At 44.4% G+C, this 9,825-nt stretch overlaps 2 protein-coding genes and 1 non-coding gene across 4 annotated transcripts; 2 read left to right on the forward strand and 1 right to left on the reverse strand.

The window, feature by feature from the left end:
- The first annotated feature begins 133 nt into the window (after window positions 1-133).
- On the forward strand, window positions 134-3,173 carry LOC131134387 (solute carrier family 35 member F2-like). Its single transcript, XM_058079632.1, has 8 exons — window positions 134-665; window positions 763-938; window positions 1,088-1,215; window positions 1,296-1,455; window positions 1,529-1,685; window positions 1,781-1,833; window positions 1,917-2,071; window positions 2,761-3,173. The coding sequence occupies exons 1-8, from the start codon at window positions 583-585 to the stop codon at window positions 2,965-2,967; spliced, it is 1,119 nt and encodes a 372-aa protein (XP_057935615.1). The 5' UTR covers window positions 134-582; the 3' UTR covers window positions 2,968-3,173.
- On the reverse strand, window positions 2,976-9,728 carry spint2 (serine peptidase inhibitor, Kunitz type, 2). 2 transcript variants are annotated; one of them, XM_058079626.1, is made up of 12 exons: window positions 9,193-9,728; window positions 6,986-7,156; window positions 5,748-5,795; window positions 4,904-4,939; window positions 4,682-4,705; window positions 4,369-4,530; window positions 4,245-4,298; window positions 4,011-4,175; window positions 3,899-3,943; window positions 3,723-3,831; window positions 3,534-3,648; window positions 2,976-3,454 (listed from the first exon to the last, which is right to left on the reverse strand). In XM_058079626.1, exons 1-11 carry the CDS (start codon window positions 9,569-9,571, stop codon window positions 3,564-3,566), a joined length of 1,278 nt encoding a protein of 425 aa, XP_057935609.1. In that variant the 5' UTR covers window positions 9,572-9,728; the 3' UTR covers window positions 2,976-3,454; window positions 3,534-3,563. The 2 variants fall into 2 exon arrangements, with proteins under 2 accessions (XP_057935609.1, XP_057935608.1); XM_058079625.1 differs by having other exon boundaries at window positions 4,904-4,942; window positions 9,193-9,727.
- Window positions 5,933-6,020, forward strand: trnar-ucu (transfer RNA arginine (anticodon UCU)). Its single transcript is given in 2 exon segments — window positions 5,933-5,969; window positions 5,985-6,020. It is a non-coding gene; the product is annotated as a tRNA-Arg (tRNA).
- Window positions 9,729-9,825: the final 97 nt, after the last annotated feature.

Here is a 9,825-nt window from a genome sequence, read left to right on the forward strand (position 1 = left end):
ATAGGTATGAATGTGAGTGTGAATGGTTGTTTGTTTATATGTGCCCTGTGATTGGCTGGCCACCAGTCCAGGGTGCACCCCGCCTCTTGCCCGAAGAGCACCCCCCGCAACCCTCGTGAGGATAAGCGGTAGAAAATGAATGAATGGTTTGCATGATTGGGGGAAAAAAATACAGATATCAACCGATATCTAATTTTTGTGCTGATATCGGGTCAATAATCATCGGTACCAATGATTATCAGACGTCCCTGCTACTTGTAGATATTTGTAATTGGGATTAATTATGAGTTAACTTTGAACAAACTGATTAATCCCAATAAAAAAAATGGTAATTGCCCTCGCCCTAGTAGATACAGTATATGCCTTTTTACTAAAAATGCGCGAAACATGGCCGATGAAGAATTGAGATGCTGTAGGTTACCTCGGAGTAGCTGGCAAGGAAGCCCTTCATTGTGATCCTCAATGTGATTATGCGCACTCACGCCGAGATAAGCTCTCATGTGACCTTTGCCGTCTGAGAGCGTGACAGTTAATGATTGCTGCCGAGTAGCAAGAAAGGCGGTCAGAGTGGTTTCTTCCAGCATGGCTGCTGCAGCACGGCAGGATGAGACGTCCCAACAATGGCACACGGGCCTGGTGAGGAGGATCACAGAGCCGTTCACCTGGTGAGTCTCCGCATCGTGTCCTTGTCTCCACCTTTGGGGTGTGACTGTGTGTGTGTTTGTGTGTGTGTTTGTGTGTGTGTTTGTGTGCGTGTGTCAGGCGCCTGGCCAAGACGCTGGCCATGGGTCAAGGCCTGGCTGCGCTGGTGTGCGGCACGGCCGTCACCTCGCAGTACCTGACCGCCGGCTTCCACGTGGAAACGCCAATGCTGCAGAGCCTCCTCAACTACGTTCTCCTCAGCGCCACCTACGCCCCGATGCTCCTCTGCCGACCAGGTGATGGACTAAAATACAGAAGATATTTGTCTTTCGTGCCGCAACTGCAAGTATGAAGGCGGTGATGTCGTGATGCGTTCATGTACAGTGTGTTCTTGGAAAGAGTGTTTCGCATGCTGTCAATGAGGTGTTCCCCTTTAAAATGAAAGGGGCTGAAAATTTGTTCCAGATTGTGAGGAGGCGCTGGTTCCAGTACCTTCTGCTAGGCCTGGTGGATGTGGAGGCCAACTACACTGTGGTCAAAGCATACCAGTACACCACCATCACCAGCGTGCAGGTGGGCCAAAATACCACAATAGAGTCTCCAGGGGGGGTAAGTCCAGTATTTGGACTGAGCACGTCGGTTTGGGTCTGCAGCTGCTGGACTGCTTTGTGATCCCGGTGGTGATGGTTCTTTCCTACTGCGTCCTCAACACCCGGTACCGGCCCGTCCACTATGTGGCGGTGTGCATCTGTCTGCTCGGAGTGGGCGCCATGGTGGGGGCCGACCTGCTAGCCGGGAGGGACCAGGGTTCCGGTGAGAGCACGGTTGTGTGAGTCATGACCATGACGGAGCCGAGTCAAGTCGGTGAGATGTGGCGTGTGTGCAGCCTCCAACCTGCTGCTAGGTGACGGGCTGGCCCTGCTGAGCGCCACGTGCTACGGCGTGTCCAACGTGTGTCAGGAGTACACGGTGAAGAAGCACAGCCGTGTGGAGTTCCTCGCCATGGTGGGCCTCTTTGGCGCCGCTATCAGCAGTGTGCAGATGTAAGTAAACTCATACGGTATGTCTTTTTGAAAAAACGTGAAAAAGCTGCCACATTTTTGATTAGCGTACAGGTCTTGGTTTCTTTTCACTGCAGGGTCATCTTGGAGCGCCACCAGGTGGCCGCCATCCACTGGAGCTGGCAAGTGGGTGAGCGTGACCACCAAGACAATCTCCTGTTTATCCCGTTCCCAGCATGCATTGCTTCTGACCCCACGTCTCTTCCTCTGCAGCCCTCCTCCTGGTGGCCTTTGCGGCATGCCTGTTTGCCTTGTACAGCTTCATGCCCGTGGTGATGGAGAAGAGTAGCGCCGCCGCTGTCAACATGTCCATGCTGACCTCTGACCTCTTCAGCCTCTTCTGTGGCATCTTCCTCTTCCACTACAGCGTGAGTCCTGATAACGATTATCCTACTCAGCAGGTCGGGGTGACACAACGAGTTAATAAGTGATTGTAGGCTCGAGGACACAAAGATGCTTTGATGACGAGATCAACTCGGTTAAGATTAGGGCTCCCCGGGGTGATGACCAATAAATTCATCAATTGCATGTTCCATTATATTATACATTATACGGTTTTTGGCTCAGATTGGGTTGGGATATGATGCTAATGTTGCAGCTCGGGTTTGGGTCAGGGTGAGGATTTGAGTCCTGGTTGTTGTGTTGGTTGGGAAATTGGTTTTTCCTAATTTTGAGAGACCCCTCAAAATATTTTTTTCCCTCAATATTTTAACTCTTCTAAAATTACTCATATTAATACTTTGTTTCATAAAACTGCAATTTTGTTCGAATGACATTTTTCCTCTTAATATTTTGACTTTATGCTGATAAAATTACAGCTGTTTTGTAGTTGTCCTCATGACCTTATTTTTACTTGACTTTTTCTGCAATCTCATTTACTAAAATTTCAACTTTAAGCTACCAACATTCTATTTTTCCTCATAATACATTATTCTTGTAAAAACTTTATTTTTTTCACTTATTTTGATTTTATTCTTGACTGTGACTGCGCCACTAGCTAGGGTCAAGGTTGGGGTATCAAAGGTCTAACTGCTAACAAATGACCCCCACCCCCCAGTTTTCTGGGCTGTACCTGGTGTCGCTGGTGGTCATCCTCATTGGCTTCACCATCTTCAACGCTGTGCCGACGCCCACTGGCCCCACTCCCACCCCCTCTAGCGGCGAGGAAGGTCACCATGACAACGGCATTGTCAACCACAGCAAACAGGAAGTGTGTGAAGAAGAGAGAATGGAGAGCGCTGATGTACTCTGCACTAGGATGTGAAGTCAACATTTACTATTTGATTTCATTTCATTTATTGTCAATGTTCGATCACTTGTACTTTTGCACCGAGATGCATTTTTATTTAATCATTTGGTTTTTTTAAAGTGAAAGCAAGCTATGCAAAATGGTGATCATACAATCTTATGCTTATGATGTATTTATGCCTGACGGCCAGCAGGGGGAGACAACTTTTATTAAAATATAAAAATCACACCGTAAATGGTGGTGCGTGATGATTTCATACGAGATAACATCGTCGAGATGAAGCCACAGGAGTCAAGAGTCAGTGGAAAAATACAACACACACTGAAGGCGGCATCATGCAGCCAATAAAACACGAAAAAAAAAGATTGACTCTTTTAAACCAACATAACGTTAACACATGAAAAGCCCTTGTAGTCGGCTGTGTAGCATAAAGGCAGGAAGTAGAATCACTGATCAACAGGAAGGAATGTCCTCTCACCGCCCACATCATTAGGTACACTATCTGATAGGATCCAAGACAAGTAGAAAATATGATGCATGTTGAGACACATTGTGGTGTTGGACATTGTGAGCTTTGGTACCTAATGAGGTGTCCTTGTCGCTGAGGACCCTCAGGCCTTGTTCGCCGCGGGGTTCTCGGGGAAGTTCAGAGACTCCCGAGATGAGCGCCCGTCTGGGAGAAGCTCCTCTTTGTCACTAGGGAGACACAAAAGGTCACATGCTCAGGCCAGGCCGGCTGGGAGGCGTGTCCAAGTCAAGGCTCCGCCTACCTGACGGTGGAGGCGCTGCGGGAGAGATGGCGGCGTCTCAGCATGGTGATGACGAGCGAGGCCGCCAGCAGGATGCAAATGGCCGCCACCGCCAACAGTACAAAGAAAGCTGCAGGGAGGTGACGAAGATGAAGATGAACAGTCCGCCAAGACCAAACCTCAAAACCCGAACTCACCTGAAGTCCAGCGGCTGCGGACTTTCAACCGCTTGTCGAAGGAACCTGCAGGAACACCATCACATCAACCTGGGAGCACATTACAGGAAGTGTCAAAATAAAAGCACGCTACCTTGCGTGCCGCAGCTGGCCATGCACTCCTCCGCGCTCTGGTAGCGGTTCCCGTTGCCACTGCAGCCCCCGTAAATGAACGGCTGGCAGCTGGCGGTGGCCGGGTCGTAGTAGAAGGCTGGGAAGGCGGCACGGCAGTGACCCGTGGCAGGAGGAGACACACAATCTTTGGAGAACACAAAACACGTTTAGTTGTACAATTTCATCTTCAAAGTCACTGAAGTCATAGATTTACCAGCCTCAGGCACACGGGATGGAAGACGCCTCCTGGTGGACGGCAGCACGGACACTGCGGACAAGACGGACAAGTTACGACGTTGCCGTGACGGCACGGCGTGGCGAGCGGCTCGCCGTCTGACCTTGACAAGCGTCCACGCAGCTCTGCCGCGTCATGTAGTTGTTCTTGTTGCCTCGGCAGCCGCCGTAGATGAACGTCATGCACTCGCCCGCCTCGTGGTTGTAGTACCAGTGCTGGAAGGCCGCGCGGCAAGGCCCCACTTCTGGCAACGCCTCGCAGCGCTCTGATTGGCCCACAGCCAGCACACACACACACACACACAAGCTAGCTTTACCAAATAAACTAGCCACTGCTTTCAGAAATACAACTACACAACACACTGGTAAAGGTTCCACTTCCTGTTTTGATGTAACAAAATAAAACATTGAACGTACCGGAATATACCTCAGCAGTTACAGCTAGAAGAGAGAGAGAGAGAGAGAGAGAGAGATGTGTCACATGACACCCAACACCTTCCATGCTATATTTCCTGACCTCATTCTCACACACGTTAAACATCAACACCTTATCTTGGCTATGGCTAACTTTCCATCCATCAATCATTCATGACGTTTAAATGACCAAACAACAGCATCCGCATCCCTCGGCTGTCTTACCTTTTTCATCAGCAGCAAGGTCAGCGTAAGGTACAGCTGCTACACATACAAAACAAGTGTTAGCAGGAAACTAGATTCATTTTGCTACAGAGCTGTTACATTTAGGTTTGCTGGGAAGTTGGAAATATTCCAACGACACATGGCGGTCCGATTTATTAAGTCTATATTGGGTAACAGGAGTAGGAAGGTGACCATCCTGGCTTCTGTTCAAGGTTTTTCTCCCAGAGGGACTCCGTCACAAAGGGTTAGCTTATGTAAGGTTATGGAAGTTGGTTCTCTGGTTTCATGTATTAAGTGCCATGAGATAACGTCTGTTGAGATTTGGTGCTATATAAATAAAGTGAGTTGACTATAGGGGTGTTATTTCATGCCGGGCGGTCTCTAATAATGTTTAAATAAAAACAAGGCCAAATATTTTCTATGCTCTAAAATTCCATTGGCGGAAATTCGCTCCTGGCAGTCAGGTCTTGAACCTGTTAACACCAATAAGGAGGAATTACTGTATCCTAAACTCCACTAGTTGGTGTTGAATGGGTATTTCTATGTTATTTATTTCTATTTGTGTAAAAGGTGTAGGATTAAATTTACTGGGGTTCTTCCTACTTGTTTGGGGAATTTTATACAATAAACTTACAGTACACAAGTAGTGCTAACAAACTTATACTTATACAAATACACAGTCAAGTTTTTTTTAACTTCTTATGTATTGGATGTTGCCCTAATCGTATATCTGCAACGCAGATTTTCCACCCAACAGAAACATGGACTATTCCATTTGAAATGTGTGGGAGAGTGGTTAGCATCATCTAGCGTACTTCCAAAGGGTAGGATGAGAAATATTTACTTGTCGTGTTCAAGGGTTGAGCCCTTCTCGGCGATTTCTTCGACTCAACTGAAAGGACAGAAACCAAGAACACTTTTAGTTTTTCATTTTCCATGAGACCACCCCTCCCACCTCCCACCACACCCCAGTTGAGAGGCAGACCGGTGAGGGTGAGGGTGGCCGCCCCTCCCCCTGCTGAAACATGAGGCTCTGTGGCGCAATGGATAGCGCATTGGACTTCTAGCGACTGTGGAGGACATTCAAAGGTTGTGGGTTCGAGTCCCACCAGAGTCGACTTTTATAAACATGAAACAGGTGTGATCGTGTAGAACACACACTTTTTCTACATGCCGAAAAATGAAAGGATGGAAAACAACATATGTTGATATGCTAACAAATTATATTTACTTCAAGAAAATAACTGCATCTGAGCATTGTGAGCATGTATAATTATTAACTTAATGACCTTCTCTTGCAAATTTATACTTTTATATATTACCCATTATACTGTTTTTTTCCAAATATTTTACTTTTTTCTTAAAATAATTTCATCAATTTTCTGAATATTTTGTAAATATTATGACCTTTTCCCCACTCTAATTTTCCAAAAATGGCAACTTCATTTTGTCTTGTTTCTCTTAATATTCAAATTAATTGATTATTTCCTTTTAATATTTCAAACCGATGCTGCTAAAATGATATTATTCCTCATGATTACAATTTTTTTTGTTTCTATCTTTTTAATTATTCCAACTATTTTTCTCTTTTCCACCATCATACTGTTTTGTACATTTTCCAAATATTTCAACTTTCATCTTAAATAATCACTTTCAGCAGCTTTATTTTTGTAATATTCTGACTTTATCCCTAGAATACCTGTAATGCAACTTGTCCCGTTTATTTTGTCTTGCTAGGTTCTCATATTACATATCATTATTAGAAAAAATCCTCTATTTCAATTGTATGCTACTAAAATGACATTTCCTCATATGTGTTAGTTCTTGTAAAATTTTGACTTATTTCAGTACTTTTTCTGTTAAGATTTTGACATAGCTCTTATAAAATTCCAGCTTTTTCCATTTCTGCTTTTGCTTTTTGTAATTATGACTTTATTCCACTAACATTTTGCCTTTCTTCTCATAACATACCACAATATAATTTCCCCAAATTAAAAATGTATTTGTTGTTTTGCTTGTTTCACATATTAAGATTTAAGAATAAATACTTTGGACACCGCCGGCGTAGAACAAACTTGTAACCTGTGTCTCCACCGCAGGTTGCCTGGCAATCCTCCACGGTGTCAAAGTTGTTGCCGTTCTTCCCGCAGCCGCCATAGATGAACATGCGGCAGGTCTGGTTGGCCACGTCGTAGTAATACCTGGGGAAGTACGCACGACACGCGCCAACCTTCATGGGCTCGTGACACGGGTCTGCAACACCAATCACACAAATTACAGTCAAGGGCTATTTTATACACAACGAAGGCAGCACAAAACATTGCAATCCCGATTTACATGAACGGTGTTTACCCTATATCCATTTATTTGTGGCAGCCCATCTGAATACTCACTAAATATAACGACAGTCTCTAAATTGATATCACTGATCCCAAACTTTGATGATGGGAGAAAGAGAACATGAACACTTAAAAGTCCAGCCGATGTTTTATTTACTGTTTCGTTTCTTATAAAAGCTTTGAGACGCTTGAAAGCAGGTTTAAAAGTCACTATGTTGTCAAAATGGTAACAGTAGCTAAGCCAGTCAACACCATTGAATGAATGTTAACAGCTAGCTAGCTTGCTGGCTAACTACAACTAGCATCGTTAGTAGCCGCTCTCTGCTTTACTCTTAACTCTGGTTGGCTCCTTGAGGATCAGGTGACACACAACCTTCATCCAATCACCTTCTTAGTTTGGCCATTTTCCACACTTCTAAAAATAACATGCGCTACATCAAGTTTTTCTTGCTAAATTAGTGTTGCTGTGGCCACTATTGGATGACTATTCTGTCATCCAACAGAACACGAGCACCAAGATTCCCAAGGAGGCGACGTCTCACACCCAAACGATGAACCGGGACCAGGAAGACATCAACTAACTTGCAGGTGTCGATTCCTGAGCTAAACCGGAATGACCGGTGCGACTAGTATAACGCGGGGTGGTTTATTCTCTGGAATGACAAGTACAACCCTGACTGATTGTGTTAGGATAACAATAACAAACATGGTGGTGGGGAGGCCAGGGGGTGGTGAAATGAACAACTTCCAGCTGACATCACATGACAAGAAAAAGTCAATAAACTTAATTGATCAATGTGGTGATGACTTCCTTTTGATCGTCACACACCCTTTATGCCCTCCACCGAGGCAGCTATGTTGTTATTCTGGTTATTTCACCAACATTACGTCTTCCCGTCACACTTCCGGAAAGTTTTTTAGATAAGACTTGCTTCATGATAGCAATGATGCTAGCTATGTAATTAGCATTGTTGGGCCTTGGTGGAGGTCTTCCCGGGTTTTCTTTCAGTTGTTTTTAATGTATGAAAAAGTTAGCTTTGTTCAATACATGAAAGTTCATTAAATAAAGCGTTACTTAAACAAGATGAGATAACGATGCTGCTCGCAACGTAATGTTAGCGTTGTTTGGTCTTGGTGGAGGTCTTCCTCACTTTTCTTCAGCTGTTTTTAATGTATGATAAAGTTAGCTTTGTTCAATAAATAAAGGTCATTCTTTAAAGCATGACTGACGTAAAAAAATGTGATAGCGATGATGCTAGCTATGTAATGTTAGCATTGTTGGGCCTTAGTGGCGGTCTTTCTGACTTATCCTTCTGTTGTTTTTAATGTATGATAAAGTTAGCTTTGTTTAATTAATAAAGGTAATTATATAAAGCATTACTGACGTAAAAAAGATGTGATAGCGATGATGCTAGCTATGTAATGTTAGCATTGTTGGGCCTTAGTGGCGGTCTTTCTGACTTGTATTTCTGTTGTTTTTAATGTATGATAAAGTTAGCTTTGTTTAATTAATAAAGTTAATTATATAAAGCATTACTGACGTAAAAAAGATGTGATAGCGATGATGCTAGCTATGTAATGTTAGCATTGTTTGGTCTTGGTGGAGGTCTTCCTCACTTCTTTCATCTTGTTTTTAAAGAGTTACCAGTTATCAGTTACCTTTGTAGAAAAAAATAAAGAAGCAGGGGCTTTAATGAATGGACTGCCTAATCTGCTAACACGGCAAAAAATAATAATTATTATTGTTTTAGCAAGAAATGTTATTAATTCAACGGACAAAATGAAATATTTATGACAGGGATGTCCCAACTTTAACCGGCCAGAAAACGTTACCAGAAAAACTGATGGATAAGGGGGCCGCTTTGACATATTTTTACATTAAAAGATGCTAAAACTACTGCAATGTTGACAAAAAAGAAAATAGTCCCTGGTTGAAAGCGTGTTTCTTACTGTTGATTTTGCCTTGTTCGTCGTTGGGTTCCGGTTGTTCACTGGGCTCCTCGACATGGGAGGGCTTTTTCTTGCCGACAACTTCGTACCGAGTGCTGGGCTGGAAGACGCAGGCGTCCGTGCCGCCCCCAGTGCAGCTGATCAGCAAACACTGCTCGCTGCCTTCCGCCCGTAAGTCGAGCATGGCAATGTCGCAGTCGGGGAGCAAGCAGCACTCCTGTCGGCACTCATCGGCTAAACGCCAGCCAAGAATCTCAACTCCGTCGGTGATTCGCACTTCCTGTTTCGGATCATTCAATTCCCACTCACAGGCCAGAACCAAGCCGAAGACGACGACGGCTGAGAGAAGACACCTGAGCGGAACCTGATTCATCGTCATCTTAGTCGCTCTTCTTCGTAACTCACAATAAAAGCGAATAAAAAAGCCAAACTGACCAAAAACTAAACCTTGAGAAAAATCAACAACAATAGGGAGCTGTCTCGCTCCTTTCCTGCTTTTAATGACGCAGTTACGTCACCTGCTAGACAGGTAAAATGCCAATGGTCACGCCCACTGCTATATACGTCACACAAGGGGCGGAGAGTTCTTGATAAACTGTGGTTTGTGTTTTTGTGTTAAAAATTAATTAATTC

The sequence above is a fragment of the Doryrhamphus excisus genome, chromosome 8, assembly GCF_030265055.1.
Source record: "Doryrhamphus excisus isolate RoL2022-K1 chromosome 8, RoL_Dexc_1.0, whole genome shotgun sequence".
NCBI classification, from domain to species: Eukaryota; Metazoa; Chordata; class Actinopteri; order Syngnathiformes; family Syngnathidae; genus Doryrhamphus; species Doryrhamphus excisus.

Coding starts and splice junctions, on each gene's coding strand:
- LOC131134387 (XM_058079632.1), top strand. CDS start 583: ATGGCTGCTGCAGCACGGCAGGATGAGACGTCCCAACAATGGCACACG. Junction 666..762: donor ATCACAGAGCCGTTCACCTG/GTGAGTCTCCGC, acceptor TGCGTGTGTCAG/GCGCCTGGCCAAGACGCTGG. Junction 1,834..1,916: donor CCACTGGAGCTGGCAAGTGG/GTGAGCGTGACC, acceptor CTTCCTCTGCAG/CCCTCCTCCTGGTGGCCTTT.
- spint2 (XM_058079625.1), bottom strand. CDS start 9,571: ATGACGATGAATCAGGTTCCGCTCAGGTGTCTTCTCTCAGCCGTCGTC. Junction 4,706..4,903: donor CCTTGCTGCTGATGAAAAAG/GTAAGACAGCCG, acceptor TCTCTCTTCTAG/CTGTAACTGCTGAGGTATAT. Junction 3,832..3,898: donor CCGCAGCCGCTGGACTTCAG/GTGAGTTCGGGT, acceptor ACCTCCCTGCAG/CTTTCTTTGTACTGTTGGCG.